This window comes from Neovison vison, chromosome 2 (assembly GCF_020171115.1).
Source record: "Neovison vison isolate M4711 chromosome 2, ASM_NN_V1, whole genome shotgun sequence".
Taxonomy (NCBI): Eukaryota; Metazoa; Chordata; class Mammalia; order Carnivora; family Mustelidae; genus Neogale; species Neogale vison.
In genome coordinates, this window is record NC_058092.1 from 231,165,609 (window position 1) to 231,186,411 (window position 20,803).

At 52.4% G+C, this 20,803-nt stretch overlaps 1 protein-coding gene across 4 annotated transcripts in view; it reads left to right on the top strand.

Moving 5' to 3' along the window:
- TACC2 (transforming acidic coiled-coil containing protein 2) overlaps window positions 1–20,803 on the top strand; it is a 187,420-nt gene that overhangs the window by 150,440 nt on the left and 16,177 nt on the right. For all 4 annotated transcript variants that reach the window (XM_044240661.1, XM_044240658.1, XM_044240659.1 and 1 more), the window contains 6 exons: window positions 3,251–3,311; window positions 4,430–4,628; window positions 10,792–10,853; window positions 11,936–12,051; window positions 13,231–13,402; window positions 14,665–14,805. In XM_044240661.1, coding sequence (XP_044096596.1) covers window positions 3,251–3,311; window positions 4,430–4,628; window positions 10,792–10,853; window positions 11,936–12,051; window positions 13,231–13,402; window positions 14,665–14,805 — 751 coding nt within the window. The remainder of the gene's footprint in view (window positions 1–3,250; window positions 3,312–4,429; window positions 4,629–10,791; window positions 10,854–11,935; window positions 12,052–13,230; window positions 13,403–14,664; window positions 14,806–20,803) is intronic.

Sequence of the window (20,803 nt, forward strand, 5' to 3'; positions counted from 1 at the left end):
TCTGCCCTTTAATGGTCCCTAAGCGAGAGATCTGGCCTGGACCCCTCCCTGCCCTGCAGCCAGCCCATGTGAGGTACCTCGTGTGTCCTCATTCTTGTTTCTGGCCATCTTTTGCACACAAGACTCCAAGGCTCTGGGAGGTCCAGAAGAGATCAATGAGAAAACAGTCCCTGGGTGGCCATTCCTAATCAATCCTGCTGTCCATACCCCTGCCAAGTAGGATACCCGTCAGGACTCCACGTCAGTGCCTCTGGCGTCCATCCCCAGACCCAGCTGTCACCTGGATGGCTGCGGGTCCCTGCTCAGGATGTGGGTCCCAGCGTGGGCGGATTGGTGCTTAGAGCCTTTCTCCTGCCCTCCCGGGAAGTATGGTCAGTAGTTGAACAAGGCCCAGAGACCAGGCTTCTGGCTCCAACTCGGCAGACGAGAGCACAGTCGCTGGCCTCTCTGACTATGCCTGGTACGGACTGAGACAAGGTGACCTTTTTACCTCCCATTCGGGGCTTCCTGAGAGGAGGTTCTCTAAGCAGACATTAGCCGTGGATCCCAAGACTCTTCTGAGATCAGCTTCCCAGCCAGGCCCTTCTAGACACTCCGTCATGAAGACACTCCGTATGAAGCTTTCTTCAGTGCCTCGAACAGAAGTCTGAAATGCCCAGACTACAAAGCTATGATCTCTCATTGTTGGACCGAGAGCCAACCTGTAGCCATCACGCATCCCTTCCTTCCCCATGGGTAGCCTCGGTACCGTCTGCTCTGCCATCAGAGCTAACTGACCGGTCAGGGAAGCCAGCCCATCTCTGTCTCACCTCTAGTGCCGAAGGCTTGGAATCCCACATGGGCGAGACCAAGCCCTCTGGGCACTGGCACCTACGGGGTGATCGGGAGCAGGAGAGGAAGGTGCTCTGCCACAGCCCCTCTCCAGAAAGCAGGGACCGTGGCCATGCTTGCCACAGGGTGGCTTCTGTATCCCAACCCACTGACAACCGGCCGCCTGCAGATTTATCTTTTTTGTCAGTTCCTTCTGTCTGTCTCTCTTTTCTTGTCTTCTTGTCTTAGGATGGTTGAAGATGTGATGTCTGTGTGTTCTCTGTTGTAAGTAAATTGAATGGAATCTGCCTCTCACCTACCTGTGCTTTTCTGCTTTCTGTTTTTGCTTTCAAGCTCTCTCCATTTCCTTGCCATGGCTGCTGCTTACATGGTTTCCGTGTCTGGCCTGGGGATGGCGGGGGGCATGGGGCTCCCCAGGAGCAGACTTACATTCCTGTTCCAGAGCGATTAGCATAAGTGAAACTGCTTGGCTATGAAAATGTGATTATCCACATCTGTCTGCTTGTCAGGAATGGAACTTTTTTTTTCCCCTTTGCATATTGGATGTCTTCATCTGAAACCCATACATTTTTTTTTTTTAAAGCTTTCATTCCATTCTCTCATTTCCAACTGGACTAGAGAGCGATTGCTTTCAAAGCTCTGTGGCTTCACGATGACAGAACCACCTGGCCGACCACAGCAGCGGCCCGAGGTCGCTTGTTCACGCTACCATGTGAAGTGGAGGTTGTGGGGCTGGTTCGAATTGAGATCCCCTAAAATGCCAGGTGGGCTCGGAGTGGAGCGCACGGCTGTGAGAGCCCTCGCCAGCCTGCTCTGGGCCCGCATCCGTGGCCTCCCAGGATCAGGCCAGGTTTCCATCGGCTTGCCGACTGTGGGCCACCCTGCTGGGTGTCAGTGGAGCCCGAGCCAACCCCTCTGTGCCCGTACTGCTTTGCCACCATGGGAGGGTCACTGTGGGCAGCTCCCAGGGGCCCCAGGACAGGTACCCGCCCCCCCCCCTGCCCCGCCCCCCCATCTTACAAGGGAAGCTGGCCTGGTCCCAGGCCTCCAGCGGCCCCCAGAATAGGGTCGAGTCTGTCAGGCTTGCTTCTGCCCAAGGGATTTCTTGAGTTTTTTTACAGCCAGTTACCAACTCTCTAATACACAATTAAATGTTTATATGCATGGGTAAATACATGCTCCGGGCTAGGGCTGCACGGCTAGCGAGGCAGATGCTGTCAATGCTGTAAGTCACCATTTCTCTAGTTTTTCATGACTGGATGCCATTGCTGGAGCGTGCTGTTGAAGGGGACACAGGGAGGGAACTTGAGTACTGAATTGCCCTGTCCATCCAGTTAATGTTAGAGTAGGGAGAAGGAGTGGGGTCTAAGATAGGGGGACAACCCACACCCCCAAAACACTGTTGCTTTGCTGGAGGCAAGACCATACCACAGAGGGCCCTGAGACGGGGGGCCAGGCTGCAGGTGGGGAGGCCTCCGTTCTGCCTGGGAAATGACCCCCCTGCCCGCTCAGTGATTCAGTGGAACCACCTATGCTAAAAATGCTCTCCATCATTGACCCCTTTGCAAGTCTGATCTGATGTTCCCGTTGCCTTGAGTGACCTGCCCCTGCCCCTAATTCTTTACATGAAGGAAAAAGGAAGGGAGGGAAGAGTCCTTAACTGTGGTTAGGAATTTAAAAAAAAACAAAACAAAACAAAAACTGTGGTTAGGAATAGACCGTAGAGAAACCCTCTCGTGCCGGAACAGCGCTGGATATGGCCGGCACGGTGTGGAAGTAGTTGACGGCGCCCGGAGGTGGTAATCGGCGCCCGGAGGTGGTAAATTGTATGTTGTGTGAACTGCGCTACAATGTAAAAAAGAATCCTTTCACCCTGGCCCCGCCTCTGCTTAGACTCTCACCCAGAAGTGCCAAGATGCTGGAATCCTTTACTCTCTGAGTTCCAGTGAGCGGGAAGGGACTTTCCCTGAAGACCCAGAACGTTCTTCTGTTTCTGGCTCTGTCCGTGGTTTGCTGTGTGGGCCTGCCGGCCCGTCCGCAGGGTCACGCTCATCCGTGTCAGCAGTCGAGGTCCCTGCCTCGCACCTCACTTGGTTCAGACCTTCTTGGATGAACCTGGATACATTAACCTCACCAAAATCTGCTTTTTAAAATAAGAACATCTGGCTAATTTTAGCTGCGTGTTCTGGGCCAGCTCTCCAAAATGGCATCTCTTTAAAAGATTTCCAGCTCGAGGATTCTTTCCCGGGGGGGCAGCGATGATCTCGGGTGTTGGGTTGGCATGGATCGTCAGCATGGACATCTCTTAGCCGGTGTGCGGTGGCGGAGGCCGGAGGGCGTGGCTTCGGTCTGCTCTGTGTAGCTCTGGACTGTTTTGTACCCCTGTTTGCTGTGTTCACATTCTCCATTTTATTTCCAGTGACACATTTAGGGTGAAAAGGTCGCCAAAACGGTCTCCTCTCTCTGATCCACCTTCTCAGGTACGATATCCCTTTGATTCGCATGATTTACCCCTTAGCCGGGCAGCGATCGCCCATGCGTTTTGATTCCCCGTTGGTCAACAGAGCTTTCTTTTCTGCTCATCACGGGCCCGTTTCCAGCATCCTCTTTGCCTCCTACCTGGGGACTCCCTTGCCGTTTGCAAGACCTCATTTTGATCCCCCTGATGAGAGCGTGTCTCAAGAGTAGAAAGATAGGTGTTCGGCGGGAGCATTTGGTGGGTTCTGGAGGAATCACGCTGACCCATTCTGGTCGGTTCACCTGCGGAGAATGCCTGTGAATACCAAATTGAGAAAGTCCTCGGAGGTGAATGAAGATCTAGTGAGAAAGGAGTGTCAGGAGCACTGGATTGTGTAGCCAAAATCCAAGCAGGGAGATCGAGGAAATCACGCCCTGAAGAAGTGGGGTTTGGGCCCTTTCCCCTCTAACTAGTTCCTTCATGAGATAGATCTGCACCCTGACGGACCGAGAAGGTTGGCCTCGGGCATGTGTGTCGGGCCCCGATCTGAGCTAGGGACGTCCCAGCCAGCAGACCGCAGCAGGTGGGGCTGCCGAGAAAGGCACCCAGACCCAGGAGAGGAGCCTGGGGTCCCAGTCCCAGCTCAGCTCTAACAATTCTGGGCTCCCCACCAGTGCTTATCTGCCCGCCCTGTGCAGATCCTCTGGGGACAGGCATGAAGATTGCCAGGCAATGTTGATGCGATCAGTTCACAGGCCCCAAAGCCCTGTGTGTACATAACATAGTAGTTGGAATACATAAAAGTGCCAATAAGTAAATTTCCTTATTTTTTTCAAAGTGAATGAGCAGGAAGTTCTGTGATAACCCAGACACACACTCCTGATTTTCTTTTTTTTTTTAAACCCACGGTTACTCACCCCCCCACTCCACCCCAGTAACAACCCATCAGGAAAGGGAATAAGGGAATTCACAGAGTGAAGAATTTGCGTCCTTGGGACCACTTTGAGCAAAGTCCAAGGACGTGCTGAGGACGTTGATGGGGACCTGTCCTGGCTGGAGGGACCGCAGACCCGGGTGGGAGGGCGCTGCTGGGGACCAGAGACCGTGTGAGAGGAGAGACTGCTTCTCTTTTGCTCCCAGGACCCCACGCCAGCGGCGACACCAGAAACGCCGGTCATCTCCGCGGTGGTCCACGCCACCGATGAGGAGAAGCTGGCGGTCACCAACCAGAAGTGGACGTGTGTGACGGTGGATCTGGAGGCTGACAAGCAGGACTACCCGCAGCCCTCGGACCTGTCTACCTTCGTCAATGACACCAAATTCAGCTCGCCCACAGAGGGTAAGCCCCTTGGTGGCAGCCGGACCCCCACCCTGCCTTGGAGACCACCTTCCCTGCGGAGCACAGGGCCAGGGAAAAAATCTCCAAGCCAGGTCTCCTTGCCATCCAGGCACTCCAAGCTAAGGCTTGAACCCAGCTGTACCCCAACCCCAAGATGCTAGCCGAGGGCCAGTCCGCTCAGGGCCCCCCAGTTCCTGCCCTGAGCTCACTCGAGCTTTGCTTACTCTCTGGCTTACGCGCCTGGGTGATTCTGAAACACGATCGCAGCTGTAGGCAGCACCGTCAAGCTAGGTGCTCCGTGTGGGTCAAGACCTGCCCAGGTCTGGGGTCTCCTGGGGCCACCACCAGGCATCAGCCCCACAGCACGTTCCACAGTGGGAGCCGCACCTTCCACTCAAGCCCCCAAACCAGACGGTTCACTCCAGGCTTGCCAGCCAGAGACCCATTTTTCTGAACGGGACCCCAGGCGTGTTGCTTTGCTCATCAATATCTTTCTTCCTCCTACATGTATTTTTGCTTTCAGCTTTCTGTCTGATCCTTTGGCTTGAAAAATTCATCTGTGTTAAGTCAGCACAGCATGATTGGGTGAATCAAGACTTTTTCTTTTCTTTCTTTTTTTTTTTTGGTAAACTGCTTACTCCGCTAACAGTGATTTTTCTGAATCTCTGTATTGGCTCCCACACTTTTCCCTTCTTTGTCAGGAACACTGCTGGGGCCTGAAACCATCTCGTGGGCTGATGGTGATGGTGGTCTTTCCTGCTTCTGCCCCTCCAGGGGCTTCCCTCCAGCACTCGGAACTGTTGGGATGGTTCTCAGTCTCCCTTTCCAAGCTCTTGATATCCGACCATTCCAAAAAAATGAGTATAAATCAATATGACGGCCACTGCACCTGAAAATCTTACCTGTACTTCTTGGCTGCTGCTAAGGAACCCCCACTTCCCTGCCCCTCCCCCCACCCGCTCCCTCCCCTCGGGCAGTGGTGTAACCGAGAGTGGGTAGCTTGTATTGCTTCCTTGGCACGCTCCCGTGTCCTGGCCGCTCTCCAGCTTGCTTTGTGCCCATAGAGTCTCTGAACGACACGAGTGAGGTCCATTTCATTTTGGGCGGGGGAGGGGGGTTTGGATATGGAACTTCTCACCAGATTGCCGCTCTACGGTTTGAAGATGAAAAGACCATCTGAAGTATGTGTAGTTGGGTGTTTTGGCATTGTGTGTTCTGTAGAATAGAGCCTTTTGGTTGGCTCTCCAGGCTGCCCTCAGGTTGGGGTTTGGGAGGCTTGATAGTGACCATCTCACTGCAGCCTGACCCCAGGGGCCCTGGGTCCTAGCCTCTGCCCCTCCATAGGCCTTTCCTCTGCACACACACCTGGGCCACGAGCCCCACTGGATGGAACCCCTTGGCCCCATGTGTGCACCTCCTCCCTGGCTTGGCTGTCTCCGCAGTGCCCCGTGTCCTGTCTCCCATGCTTGGCTTGGGCTTCTCTGGGGTCACTTTATGCTGTAATGATGATGACATGCTTTTTTTAAAAAAATATTTTATTTATCGGAGAGAGAGCACAAGCAGGGGGAGTGGCAGGCTCCCCACTGAGCGGGGAGCCCAATGTGGGACTCCATGTCAGGACCCTGGGATCATGACCTGAACTGAAGGCAGATGCCTAACTGACTGAGCCACCCAGGTGCCCCAATACGTGCATTTTTTTTTTTAATTTTATTTATTTATTTGACAGATCACAAGTAGGCAGAGAGGCAGGCAGAGAGAGAGGCAGGGCCTGATGCGGGGCTCGATCCTCAGACACTGGGATCATGACCTGAGTTGAAGGCAGAGGCTTTAACCCACTCAGCCACCCAGGCGCCCCCCAATACGTGCATTTTTAATAGAAAATATAAAGATCCTATTAGTACCTGTTAAACTAATCGGTGTCCCAATCTATGCTAACATGTTTGTTCGTCTTTGGCATGGAACCAAAACAGACAACTCACTAGCTCAGTGCCATATTTGATCATTGCTGACATATTTGATCATTGCTTATTTTCTGCAAAAATTCAACTGATAGGTAAACCTGTACATTTGAACAAAGCTCTATTAAACCTGCCTTCTTAGAAAATGATCGGGAAGATTCGGGAAGTCCCAACTGGGCAGGCAATCGGAAACTGTCATCTGTACCTACAAGGGACAGTTAGAGTTTCAGGAGGTGTTGACCCTGCATTCACCTTTGACCACAGCCTGCTTCCCTCCAGCGGTCTGGTGTAGAAACTGGATGCCCGGCCCCCCATCAGATCGTCCTTCCTGTTAACTTACTGAGGTCAAGTCCAGACATGCCCCAGGGGTGCTGATGTCATCACCAGAAAGAATCTGGCTAGAGCTGTAGCCTTGATTGAGGCTTTGTCCCACAGAAGTCACAAATCACAGGAAAACGAGATTTGGGGTTAGAAATAACAACCCTCTAAACAGGTGTTTGCTACAAGGCCAGTTCTCAAAGTGACGTATAGGGAGGGCCTGACACCGGTGCAGTGCTCTGAGGCCCACTGAGTCTCCTGGATACATGATTTCAGTTCGTTCTCAGTTCTAGAGAGTGGATTTCTGCTCCTCCCCACCTAGCAGCAAGGAAGCCCAGACTTGGAGCCGTGCCAACTTGCTGAGCGATGTGGGGCGAGTCCCTGTAGATCAGGGCTGCCAGACGACTCAGCGTCCTGCCCTTCCTCGCCACGCTTCCGTGTGTGAGCGCCCTGCTGCCTTCCTCTCATCGTCTCTAGAAAGAGGGTGTGGAACCCAGCGGTGCTTCCCGACCTGGGTCCACAAGAGCTTCACGCTGTGGGAGTAGTTGGAGAAACCTGGATGGAACTAGTTTGGAAAGATGCCCAGCTCATTAAAAGGACGTGCGTGTCTGGGTGGTAATTTCATCAGCTCATGGCAACACTGATCGTATCCCACGGATTAAAAACTCAGATTGGCGATTTCAAATGTTTTTCTTTGGACACTTGCTTAGTAAATGGCCTCTTGCACAATCTTGGAAGCATGGTAGGGAAAATCCTAGTTCTTGCGGTCCTTAGAGATTCCAAGATTAGGAGCCTCGGAAGCCTCTCCCAGCTCTGGTCCCAGAGACCCAAGGAGAGCAGTCTTTTAGAATCACAAGTCTGGTGGGCTTTTGAGGGTCACCCAGCAACCCTGTCTCCCTAACACACAGTGACATCTACCCCTACCTTCCCGCTCCAACAGAGGGGGAGGTGCCCCCCTCAAGAGCCTAACTCTTCTGTGGTGGGCGCCATCGCTGTCACACTACAGACTTTCAGAGGAGTGACGGTGAGGACATTGGGAGCAACATCCTTATCCCCTAACAAAGGGTCCCTTCTCTCCTCACTTATGTTAGAAGTTCCAGAAATACTAGCCATGAGCTGTTATAACATACGGGGTCACAATTCCTTAGGTTTGTGTAACCTGCGGTAGGGCTTTTACCTGACATCATTAACTTTTTTGCAACATGGAGGCCCTTTGAGCTCCATTTGTAGGGAAGTCAACAGGCAGAGGAAGCTAGGGAGTTGGCTGCCCCGACTCTGGGAATGACGATGTGGGCTCATCCGCATCCTCCAGCTTCTGCCCAGTCCCCAGCCAAGCTCTGGCAACCAGAGTCGGAGGAGAACAGCCACCGGGCCCCCTCACGGTGCGTTGATGAGCGTGAAATGATTACTGGAAGCGACCTCAGAGATGACAGGACCCATTAAAAATACCTTTGGGCCTCTGCATCGGGCGGCGGCACACGCCTCTCTTGGACGTGAAGGTGTTGGGCCACTTGGTGTAAGTGGCGTCGCCCTTCCTGGCCTGTCCGCTGTGTGTGGCCACAGCTGGAGCCGGACATGGCTCCCCCTTCAAGCCCACCCGTGGAGGCTTTAGCCCTGAAAGACTGAGAGCAGATGAGTGACATTTTGAAAACAACATTCTCAAAGATACTCCTTCAAAGCACAGGAGATGATGTCAATGACAAGAAGAGAGTTTGTTTTTCTTCGCACCTTTTCCAGGCCTTTTTTCTTTTTTTTTTTTTTTAAGATTTTATTCATTTATTAGAGAGAGAGCATGAGCAGGTGGGGGAGGAGGAGCAGGGGGAGAAGCAGACTCCCCACTGAGCAGGGAGCCCGACATGGGGCTCAATCCCAGGACCCTGGCGTCATGACCTGAGCCGAAGGCAGACACTGAACTGGCTGAGCCACCCAGGCACCAGTTTGTAAATAATAAGTGAGAACCCCACATGGCTCTGATTGGAAGTTTCAGGCCCTGTGCTGAAGGAGCGCCTCCAGGCATCACCAGGAACGGAAGCTCCCGTGGCGGATGCAGACATTTCTTGGGACGGAGTGGGGGGTGGTGAGACAATCCCCCACTATTTTACTGCCACCTGCTGCCTCTGAAGGGCGGGATGGGGGGCACTGGGCAGTGGGAAGGAAGACCCCATTGGCAGGTGGGAAAGAAGGCAGATAAGTGAGCTTGGTGACCTGAAACCCCCTGATCAGCTGCCAGGGGACGAGCTAAGGTTCCAAGCGGGACGCATGACCGAGTTGAGCTGGTCACCAGAGCTGGGCACGCACCCAGGGCCTCAGTCCCTGGAAAAATCCCTGTGGTGGCTCCAAGCCTGTTTGGTGCATCCTGGGTGCTCTGTGCCACTGCGGGTGTGCTGAAGGGTTTCTGCTAAATAATTTAAGGTTGAATAATGCCTTGGCGCTGATAATGATACCTTGGCGAAGGAGGCCGCAGATGCCCTGTTATCTTCTCAACTTAAAACAGTCTTTAATAGGACAATAAAATGATAGTCCTGAAGTCCTACATCTGGAAAGTGAGTGATCTGGAGGGGGCTCTAGAAATCACCTGGTCTCTCACTGCCCCTCGCTTACCTCGCCTTTACAAGACAAGGAAGACAGTCTTCATAAATCCTTGTGCGCCTAAGAACGGATGCCGACTCCAGTCCCAGACGCTGAACTGCAGCCCAGGGCAGGCCGAGCCCGTGGGCCGGAGGCATTTACTTCTCCAGGGAGCTTCAGAGACTCAAGAGCCGTGCATGTGTTCTCAGTGCCTGAGTTCCTATGGCCACATCCCCACATGCTCGTGGGTTTGGGAACGGTCTTTCAGGAGATGTGTCCTCTTAGAGCTCAGATTCAGGAATCACTGTTTAAGTGATACCTTCAGCCATAGGGAGAAACAGGTGCTGTAACGCAGAACTGCTCTTCCCGTGTTACGGTAGAAATAAGCATCAGGGATTGTCACGGACGCTCTTGCAGACCTGCTTTCTGAGCAGGTCGCGTGGGACCTCTTGGTTTTCTTCTCAAGTAGGAGAGGCCATCTGTTAGCGGCGAATGTGGCTTCTGAGACAATCAAGCCCTTTCTGGGTTGGTTCACCTCCACAGCCACTGTGCCCAGCACGGTTTGGAGCACGTCATGTGGGCTTGGAATCCATTCCCTGGACAGGGAGTTCCGCTGAGAGGCAGACCTGGGTGTCCTCGTGGACTCCTACCCCCCTCCCCAATCCCTCACTTGGGGACCCAAGGGACCGAGGCCTTCTAGTCTCCAGTGAGAGTCTTTTCAAGTTTCCCTTCCAGCCTCTGGTCTCCAGTCTGTTTGAAATAGGTCATTTCTCCACCTAACTGGACTTGCATAGTCTTTGCATCTGGAAATCTGGTTTGGACCAGCCCTGTGGGCGCTGGCAGGGTTCTGGGAAATGTTCCAGGGGACTTGTGAAGCTTCTCTTAACAAGCAACATTGTAGGAACAATGTATGCTCTCCCCTTGCCCCGGAGCATGGCGGGGCTGCATTCTCGGAGAGGGACCGCAGAGGGGTGGGTTCTAAATGCTGTAGCCATGTGGGAATGTTCTCCACGTCGTAGGTGAGACACAGAGAGAAGCAACACTCAGAATAGACTGTTTGAAAACTCTGTGCATGGAGCCCAGATCTGCCCCTGCTCAGACCTCTGCCATTCACACCTGAACTTCCTTGGACTGTCTCAGGCGCCCAGATGGCAGGAGTCCCTTCGCTGCAAGAGCCTCCCCTTCCAGCCAAATCGGAAACCTGGAGAGTTAGTGGATAAGCTCCGAGTTGAGAGTCTGATTCCAGATCCCACCCTGCCTGGCCCAGACCTTTCCTCCCCACCCCACAGTCACTAACTCTCCTTTTGTTTCCTTTGCAGAGCTGGATTACAGAAACTCCTATGAAATTGAATATATGGAGAAGATTGGCTCCTCCTTACCTGTAAGTCCTGCCTCAGGCCAGCAGCGGACTGGCTTCTCTTCCCTGTCTTGTGAAAACGCAGGCGCTGGCCTCCTCCTGAGCTCGGGTCCCAAATCCAGGGGGGTCCTCTGTGCCCGCAGTGTCCTGGGTGCACAGTAAGGGTGAACAGGGACCACGGGGGGTTGGAGGTTTATATTCGGTCCGCTCCACGTGTTATTTTCAGGGAGCAAATGAGAATGCAGTTAGGCTTCCTGCATCATTATTTCCCTAGGTTATGGAAGAACTAGTCGGAGATTTTCTTAAAAAGGTATAGCAGTGGGTTGGTGGTTTTTAAGGTATACGATTATCTGTTTTCTTCAAATTAATTGCTTTATGGAACTGAAGAGGGGCTTTTCTGGCAAGACGTCCCCCCCTCCCCACCCTCCACTTGCCATCCCTTTCTCATTTAAGTGGCTGTGATGGGTGGTGGACCCCGGGTTTCCTGTCTGCTGCCTCTAGGGCCCAGCAGGACTTCCTGCGTCCTGCTGTTGTCCAGTGATGCCGTCAGAGGCCCGGAGGCACCAGAAGGGCTTGCTGTGACATTAGTGGCCTGGACATATCGTCGTATCTTTGTCTTTCTTTGCATCATTTGTAGATGCTAGGCTTGCATCTCCTGACCCTTGGTCGGCAGAACATGGTGGGGCTGCTCTCCACACTGGGCCACCGTGCTCGTCCCCTCACCCCTCCGTCTGCCCGTCCCAGGCTGGGGTCTTGCCTGCCCCTGTATTCATCCCCAGTGGCCCCATGGTTGGCCATCCAGAGGGCGTGGCCAGGACACGCCGGCCCACAGCGTGCAGCACCCCAACACCATTACCATCCCTCTCCCCGCGACACTGTTCCCGGCAGCACACATTTCCTCTTCCCTCCACCTTCCTCTTCCCTCCCCTTTTTCTCTCCTCTCCCCTGGCCGCACTGGCTTCCTGCTCCCTTCTGGGCGACTTGAGAAGAACGAAGGCTTTTCCCTGATGAGTTATTTATTCTGTAGAAGAGAGCTCTGGTTTTTCTCTCTCTGGCGTGTTCAGGCCACCTGCAGCTGAGCTGACCTGTGCCTTTGATCCCTGCAGCAGGATGATGATGCCCCGAAGAAGCAGGCCCTGTACCTTATGTTTGACACGTCTCAGGAGAGCCCGGTCAAGTCTCCCCCCGGCCGGACGTCAGAGTCCCCGACGCCGTGTTCAGGGTATGACTTCCAGGAGGAGAGTGTTTCGGGTCAGGCCATCTGTCCCCAAGCCTCTGAGCCCCATGGTACTGCTTATCCTGGCGTGGTTTCATTTGCATGGATGAATTCATGCAGCCCACTTCCGGGTCTCTGAGTGTCCCCTCGGACACACCGGGGCCGATGAGGGTGAGGGTGTTATCTGCTGCTCTTTGTCCTGTAAACAGCTGAATGCATGAGCCCCTCCCATCACCCCCCGCCCAGTGCACCTACTCTATGGTCTTGTGACTTGACCCATGGGGAGGCAGCGTGCCACAGCCCTCAGACCCGCAGTCCTACTCCCGCCCCTTACTAGCTGTGTGACCTGATGCAGGTTCCCTGAGCCCCTGTGCTGCCATCTCCTCGTGGGTAAAAGGGGGTAGTCATAAAACCGATCCTGTAGAAGTTTTATGAGGATTAAATGAGGCTCTCCGTGTTCTAGGCAGCCCCCCCAACTGTGCCGTTCTGCTGGGGGTGCCTGTCCTCCAAAGCCACCGAGAGGATGAAACAGAGATGCTATAAGGAAAGCGAAGTGCCAGGGAGACGTTCGCTGTTCACGTGACTGTGAACCAGCACTGGTTAGGGCCCTGTTCTGAGCCGGTGCGGGTGGGGTACCGCTCTGGGGCTGGGACCCTCCCATCCCTTTCCCTGCCCCATTCTCTAGCAGAAGTGAAGGCACTTGCTTTGACTTCCCAGACAGACTTCTGAACCCACCCAGGGTATTGAGAAAGATGGTGGTGGTGTTGTCTCAGCGATAGTCATGGTGACGGGGACCATGTCAGGTGCTTCACATGTGAACAGTGTCTCCCTTGACCTTTACCCAGCACGATCTCCTGTGCTACAGAAAAGGAAACCGAGATGCAGTACACAGGCACTTCCCCCGGGGTGCACTGCCAAGGGATGGACAGTCTGCCTAACTCTGGCTTGCGCCTTTAGCTGGGAGTGTCTGTGCTCCTGACCCGCCCTGAGATGGGGCTGGGCCACCCTCTCCTTCAGGTTGTCCAGTCGACAGGCTCCCTGGCCACCCACCACCCTCCCCAGTTTCCCTCTGGGAACGCAGCTGTGGAAGCGTGGGATGTCGTGGGAGGGTGGTTGAGTCCGGACTCAACCTGGTCAGTTTCAGTGGGATTTCCAACGAGACAAAGATGCTCTTTGCTTCCTCAGGTCAAGTTTTGAGGAAACCGAAGCCCTTGTAAACACAGGGGCAAAGATCCAGCATCCTGTCCCACGAGGACTGGCACCCAACCAAGAGCCACACTTGCAGGTGCCAGAGAAATCCTCCCAGAAGGAGCTGGAGGCCATGACCTTGGGCACTGCTTCAGACACAATTGAAATTGTAAGTGGGGTCGGAGGGGCCTGAGATCACTGCGGGTGAGGCCTGGGCCAGGTGGGTCCCGTCACCAAGGGGTCCAGTCCTTCAGAGCAACACTTACTTGGCACCTGGCGTGGGGCCCCACCCAACCCCCAGACCACAGAAGCCAGCCTCCGAGACCCTGCGCCCTAGCCGTGAGAGAAAAGCTCTTCATTCTCTGTGGTTTTGTAGTTCTTACCTCACTGCTTTATTTGCCTTCAGGGTTCTTGATTTTCCACTTTAGTCCCTTGGGGCTGGACTCTTGCTTTGGAACGGACTTCAGTTTGTACCTGCTTCTCCATACTCTAGGTCAGGGGCAGAGAATGATAGGGCAGGGGACACTCGTTTAGGAAACACTTGGTTCTCCCAGGCCTTGGTGATGGGAAATCCCTCCTGTTTGTAGACCTCTTTGTATATCCCTCCCCTCCCAACCCCTCTGGAGTCTTGCAGAGCAAACAGACTCCCTGAATATCTAAAACGGGCCATCCTTCTAGGTGAATTTTTATTTTTCTCTCTTTTACCTCCTCCCCAAGAGGATTTGAAGCTGTTGACTTAATTACTTTTAGTGTTACTTTTGTTGTTCTGTATCAGTTGACCATTTGTCTCATGCTTCAGATATTTATTGAGCACCTAGTGTGTGGCACCTACTGTGTGTCAGTTAGATGCTGGAAAAATATTAGTAAGCAAGAAGAAAGTAGATAGGACTCAGTCTCTCAAAAAGACACTATGGAAGGACTCATGCATGTTTCAACTTCTACAAAGTTGGCTTTTGACTTTGGAGTCTTCCCAATAGACCCAGAGACCATTTTTCATTGGAAATTGTCTTTCTATTATTTAGAAAATGACCTTTATCAAAACCTTTGACACATACTTGTAGGTGTTTTCTTGATGAGTTATATTATGTTTGGAAAACCCATCAACTGCCTTGTCTCCCCCACCAAGATTTTCAAATAATTAAGTAAATGTTAACTTCCATCCCACTGGTTGGTTAGGGAGTGAGGGTGACATGGGGGGTAAGTGGGCACCTAGGGCTTGGGGGATGGGAGCGCAGGAGCCCGTCAATCTCAAGATGCCATCACCAGCAGGTGGAATTAGTCCAGATGAGAAGGAAAGTAGTGTCACCTAACTAATGCTCTCTTTAACGTTAAGTCAGAAATGTCCAGCAAATGGGTGCATGGTCCTTGCTTGGAATCGATGTCACTCTGTGTCTCCTCTGTTTTTCCTCTGTGTCCTCTTCTGGCCTTCAGACAGCTCCTGAGGGCTCCTTTGCCTCTGCTGACGCCCTCCTCAGCAGGCTAGCTCATCCAGCCTCTCTCTGTGGTGCGCTTGACTATCTGGAACCCGACTTAGCAGAAAAGAACCCCCCAGTATTTGCCCAGAAACTTCAGGTTTGTAGCCCATGTGTGACCTTTTGGGGAGTTTGTGAAAACCTCAGTAGAGAATGAACTCCAAGCCCCAAATGCAACGAGACAGGATCTAACAAGGGATTGCTGGAAATGCTCCAGATGAAATCTCTTCTCCCTCAAAGACTGATGTGTGATGGCTGTTCTTGATCCAAGACGCCAAAATGATATAAATTGTGTGATTACAGATGGGACAAACCATTTGTATTCCAAATGGGAAATTGGACCCAAAGAGTCATTTTTCAGTTTTGATAGCCCCCAAAGCAGTGTCTGTGATTTATTCACAGAACCAAGAGTATTAGATCACCAGCGAGCCAAGCTATTTGTATAAATGGAAGGGGAGGCTATCTCAGACTCCCATTGAGATAACATCTGGACTCAGTCTCACATCTGGAACCAAAACAATTAGCTACTCTTTGCCTTAAACCTGACAACTTAATTTGATACCCTCTAGACTAAGAACTTCAGAGCAAACCTGGAGAGATGGTTAACAGTCGTTTGAGAATGTGAAACCATTCATGGAAACTGTTGACCATCTTGACATAAAACAAACAAAAAGGAAAGAAATCCAGTGAAACAGTGCAGTCAAAATTTTGATCCCGTTTTAAAAATCATCTCATATTTGACCACACGATCCTTCCCAACAGACATTCTGAAGGGCAATTAAAAAAAAATTAAACACTTATTTCATGATCTGCTGAGGTGTTAATTGTGCAAGAAAGCCAGAGCGTGTGTTTTTCCTGAGTCCCTGTTATGACACATTCACATGGCACATTCATTTCTTGGATGTGGGACACATTGACGTCTTGTCTTGATGCATTTCCCCTGCGATTTGCTCACCCCCCGCCCCTTGGACAGGAGGAGTTAGAGTTTGCTGTCATGCGGATAGAAGCTCTGAAGCTAGCCAGGCAGATTGCCCTGGCTTCCCGTAGCCACCAGGACACCAAGGTATGGGTTTGCTGCTGCCGTGCACGGCCTCTTGAGAATGTGGTGTGGTCCAGAAGTTTCTTTGCTAACCGTTGGCCAAGCAGGCAATGCCGGTGTTCTACAGAGTCGTCTAAAGTTTTCTAAAAAGCTAAAAGCTTAACTCTTGCTTAAGTAGACGCTGAGCCTATGTCTAAGATCTGCTGAACTCGGTAATGAAGGAACCAGCAGGACGGTGAAGCAGGTCGAGTGGAGGAAAATGGGGGAACCCAGTGTAGAGCCAGTGGAACAAAGAAGGCCGGAATCTTAACTGTGACCTTACTGCAAGGTTTGCTATAAAACCGGTTAATACTGGCTAAACAAGACAGTGCAGTATACCCTTCGAGGTTTCTTTGTTTGTGTTCTGCGAAAATCATTTGCTTCTCCGCCGAACAGAAATCATTTGCAGCCTTTCTGTTTTCTACAAGTTAGTATCTAACCGTATGGAGACGGGACGCTAATCAATACTAAAGAGAGAAACCGAGACCTTCCTGAGACCTTGGACGGCCCCTTAGGCCAGAGTCCGTAGAATTAGAGCAAGGCAACCCTTCCCTCTAAACGGCAGATGGTGCATATTTTAGGCTTCGTGGGCCATCTGGTCTCTGCCACGGCTGCTCCGCTCTACTGTCACAGCTCAAAAGGCGCCACAGACAATGTGTAGATGAACGGGGTGGCGACATTCCAGTCAAACCCTCTTTACCAAAGAGGGCGTTGGGCCATTTGGCCCCGCACACCATCGTCGGCCAAGCCCTGCTCTAGCGTGAGATACTGACAGCGCATGCAGAAATTTCTTTGCTTGGCTTCCAAGTTTGGAGTAATTTTTCTTAACAATTTGAACGAGTTGCTGAAGGCGTGCAAAACTGTGGTCCTCTGAGGTTCAGGCCGCTTCATTCCCACCTGATGCCGCACCGTGTTGGGTAGCCTGGCGTGCTCTGTGGCCTTGACCATGTTGGTGAACCTCTCTGGGCCTCCGTTTTTCCAGCTGTGAGATGAGGCTACTAACTGTGCATTTGCAGATTGCTGTAAGGGCTGCAGATGATGTGTGGAAAACAGGCACCGTGCCAGGCACACACTAGGTGTGCAGTAAATGACAGCTGCTCTTGTAACTGACCTTCACTTTTGCCTCTGTTGTCTGATTGGACACTCATAGCATCTCTGCCATAGGAGGGGTCCAGGTCCCATTTTATAGATGGGGAAGTGGAGTCATGGAATGGGGTCCAAGGCCCAGCAGTGATTCACTGACCCAGCGGAAACAGACTCCGGTTTCCAGATGGGAACCCCTTGCCTATCCCATCTCAAAGAACAGCTCACTTGGTCCAGGATCAGAAGCTTATGGGCTACTCCTGCCCTCAAGGCTTCCCACATGTGGTTCCCCTGGGAACTGTCCACAAGGTGGGGGGCTCCCTCTCAGAGACATCTCTCAGTGAAAGAAGGTAGTCCTGCTATGGGTGTCCAGACTGGGAATACTGGGACCCAGCACAGGGACGAGAATGTTCATACACATTGCTGGCACTCCCGTTCTCGTCGTCAGCCCTTGAGGGTGGGTTTAGTGCCCATGAGTAAGATTTTTAGAAAGCATCAAGCAGTGAGGATTCGTTTCCCCATTAGATTTATTTCTTGATATCTTAGGGGGGATGGCTTAAGGACAGAATATATGGCTTCAGGTCTACCTCCATAACTACAGTATATTCCTGTCCAGAGGGTTGAGGCAGGATTGAGCATGTTCTAGTAAGAGTTCAGATGGAGCGAGGAATGTTCTGGAGTGCCTGGTGCCCCCCTGCCTCCTTCCTTTGGGGATGCATCAGAGATGACGGTCAGCAAATACTGGCCAGCCATTGACGTCTGTCAACGACAGCCTGTTCTCTGACCCCCTTTCCTGCTTTTGATGTAGAAAACATTGTCACGTGAATCCACTTCGTGTAGGTTGGAGGGACGGGCCCCAGCTACCTCCTTATGTATCTCAGAAGGATCTGCTAAAAGAAATGCTCGTGGGGGTGAGCTGTCAGGGAGTGTGGGGAGCCTTTGTCTCGGCCACGGTAGCTGGTACCACGTTTCAGGTTCCTGTGGTTTCTTGCTCACGTAGACGCTTGATTGCCCCTCGCTGCCTCAGAAATCGCTGATGGAGAGAAACAGCAGCTGTGTATCCAATTTGCTCTTTTTTCTGCCCATAAATTTCGGCTGCAGGTGACATAGCCCAGTCTTCTTGGCAGCGTGGTCTCAGACTGTTGCTAACACAAAAACGAAATCACTTGGAATGAAAAGAAATCACTCGGAGGGCTCAGAGCGGCATGAAATGTGGTGGCAGCGACTCCTGGTTGCTCACATGGGCCCCTTCCCCATAGACGGAGCTGACCTTGAGCTGACCTTCCAAGGACCCAGTGTGGGTTTCCTGTCGCGTTAGTCGGAAAATGTCAGAAAAGTGGAAGGCTCCGTGGGGCTGGAGTGTTGGGCTGGAGCGCGTCTGGCTCAAGTGAATTCGGATTCACTTGCATTCCCCGGGGTTCATCGGGGTGGCCGGCTGTGGTACAGCAGCCCCGAGTGTGACCAGGATGGATAGACGGTCGGTGTCCCGACTGTGTGGCTTTGCGAGGGGCACGTGGCTTGTGGGGGATGGATTTCATTCAGGTATATGACAGATACTGGTGGTGATCCCTAAAGCCACTGACCTTTCTGGAGGAGGGGGCCCAAATACAAAGAACGAGGGACGTGTGTGGGTCCGGTAGGAACCAGGGTCATACAGACGGCGAGCTGCCGGACTGGAGGAAGTCCCAGAAGTGGGCCCCTCCGGGAGGGGAAGGGTGCTGATCTTTCTCCTCCAGGAGTCCTGGCCCATAAAGGCAGACCTGGATTTTCCGGGGGCAGGGAAGGAGTTGGGTCTGGGACAACCTGAACTCGCGACTGGCCTGATAGCGGGGCTCCTTCTCTAGTGCTGTGTCCAGAAACCACCCAGCACCCCCGGCGTTTCACAACGGGATGCCTAAACGCTGCAGGAAGTCTGGAGAGCAGGGGCAGAGGCCCGCCCCCTGGGTTTCAGCAACTGTTTGCCAGTTTGGGGAATTGGCGGTCAGACGGAGCCTGTGTTGAGAAGGATCGAGGCCAGGTCTTGACTCAGTGGGAAGGAGTGGCCAGTGAGTGGCTGGTGGTGCCTCCTGTGGGTGTGACTGGGGCACATACTGAGTGTCCTCTTCTTCGTCATCCTGAGCTGCTGTCCAATTTGGATGCGCAGCTCCCCAGGGAGAGGGCCCTCTCCTGCCCCACCTGGCGTCATGTAGCCTAGACGCCCTCCTACGCCACCCAAGGGCCCAGCCTGGTCCACTCTCCATGACTTGGCCCAGCTTACTGTGGTCTCCTGGCCTGATCTAGATTCCTGGTCCACACTGTGTACACACCTGTCATGGTCACGGCCGGCCAGCCCACTCCCAGAGACTGGAACCCCGCCGTGGTTCCAGTGTCAGCTTCCCCTGAGGCCTAGCGACAGGAAACCCGCCATCCTCGTGAGCCTGGGTAAGTGGCAGGACTGCAAGGCCAGAAGGGCCCCAGGCAGGCCCTCTGCAGGTCTGAGGGTGACGGCACCCTGGGGGTCCCCACAGGGACCCAGATGCGAGTGAATGGATTGTGGGGCTGGAAGCCGGTTCCAAAAATCTCATGCTCTTTCTGAGTGGTGGCTATTTCACATTTTAATTTGTGATTCTCTTGGCTTTGGGGCTCCCCTGGGGCAGCCAGTGGAGCATTATAAAGAGAAACAGAGCTTAATGTAAGCCTGATGTTAACATATCAGTGAGAAACAAGCCTATCTCCCTTAGAAATGATTCTTGGTTGTCAGAGAAAACCAGGGTGTGTACTTTGAATTTCATTAACACTCAGATATTCCAGGCAGTAATTCAAATGGATTCTGAAGTCATCCGTTCCTTTATTGAAAACACCAGGTGGCGGGGTGAAAGGTGGTCCTGAGTCACTGTCTGTGGTGGTTAACCATTGTGTTTACTTAGAAAGCTCATTAATGCATTCAGCTTTCATTCCCTTCCTTGTTGTACAAAGGACTTAGGCAGCTTGAAGATCACCAGTTCGGGCCCTGGTCGGATTTCATTTCTGCCCAGCGTGACGAAGTCATGTTTACTCCATTTCCCCTCGCCCTTCAGAGCTGGCTTGTTTGGAGTCAGAATTGAATCTCATTCTGGGAAACCTTTTGGTCAAATCCCTTAAATCCTCCATTTTTTTCATTTTCCAAAGGCCCACGATGTGCTAGGTGGTGGTGGTTGGTGTTCTTTCCATTCTGATATTTTATTCTAATTTTTTTCAAAGGACACATTATTTTACTTAAAAAGTGACATGAATAATTTTTTTTTTTTCCCAGAATCTTGTGTTTATGAATTTCCTCCATAAATACAAGTAGAGTCTTATTGTCTGGGTATAACTTCTTTTTTCCTTCCTTTTTTTCTTTTTTAACATTTAGTTATTTATTTAGAGAGCCAGTGGGAGCGGGGGTGGGGGCAGAGGGGGAGGGAGAGAGCCTCCCAAGCCGACCCCCTGCTGAGCACAGAGCCCAGGAAGGTAGGGCTTGATCTCATGATTCTGAGGTCCTGACCTGCGTGGAAAACAAGACCTCTGGGTATAATTTTCTGTTTACTTCCTGAAAAGTTTCCCATATGACAAGTAGAGGCCTGAAAACATTTCAAACAGCAGAGATGAACCCAGGCACAAGGGAGCCTCTGCACCTGTGGTCTGAGGTCATCCTTTCTTCTGAGGTCAGCCTGCCTGCCCCTGGGCCTTGGTCAAATGTCCTATAATGGAGGCTTTTTTAGGACCTGAGGATGGAAAGATCATGGCATCCCGTTGGACCAGAGAGCATATCTCCAAGGTCTGGGAGAACGGGGGTGTCTATGCTCCCTCCCCTCTCTGACCGGAGTAATCATTAGGGTCTTCCTGCACAGGGAGCCCAAATACGGACACCCCCCCGCCCCCCGACAGAGCCAGGGAAATCCAGGCCCCTTTTTAGGACAGCCCAAAACCACGTCCTTCA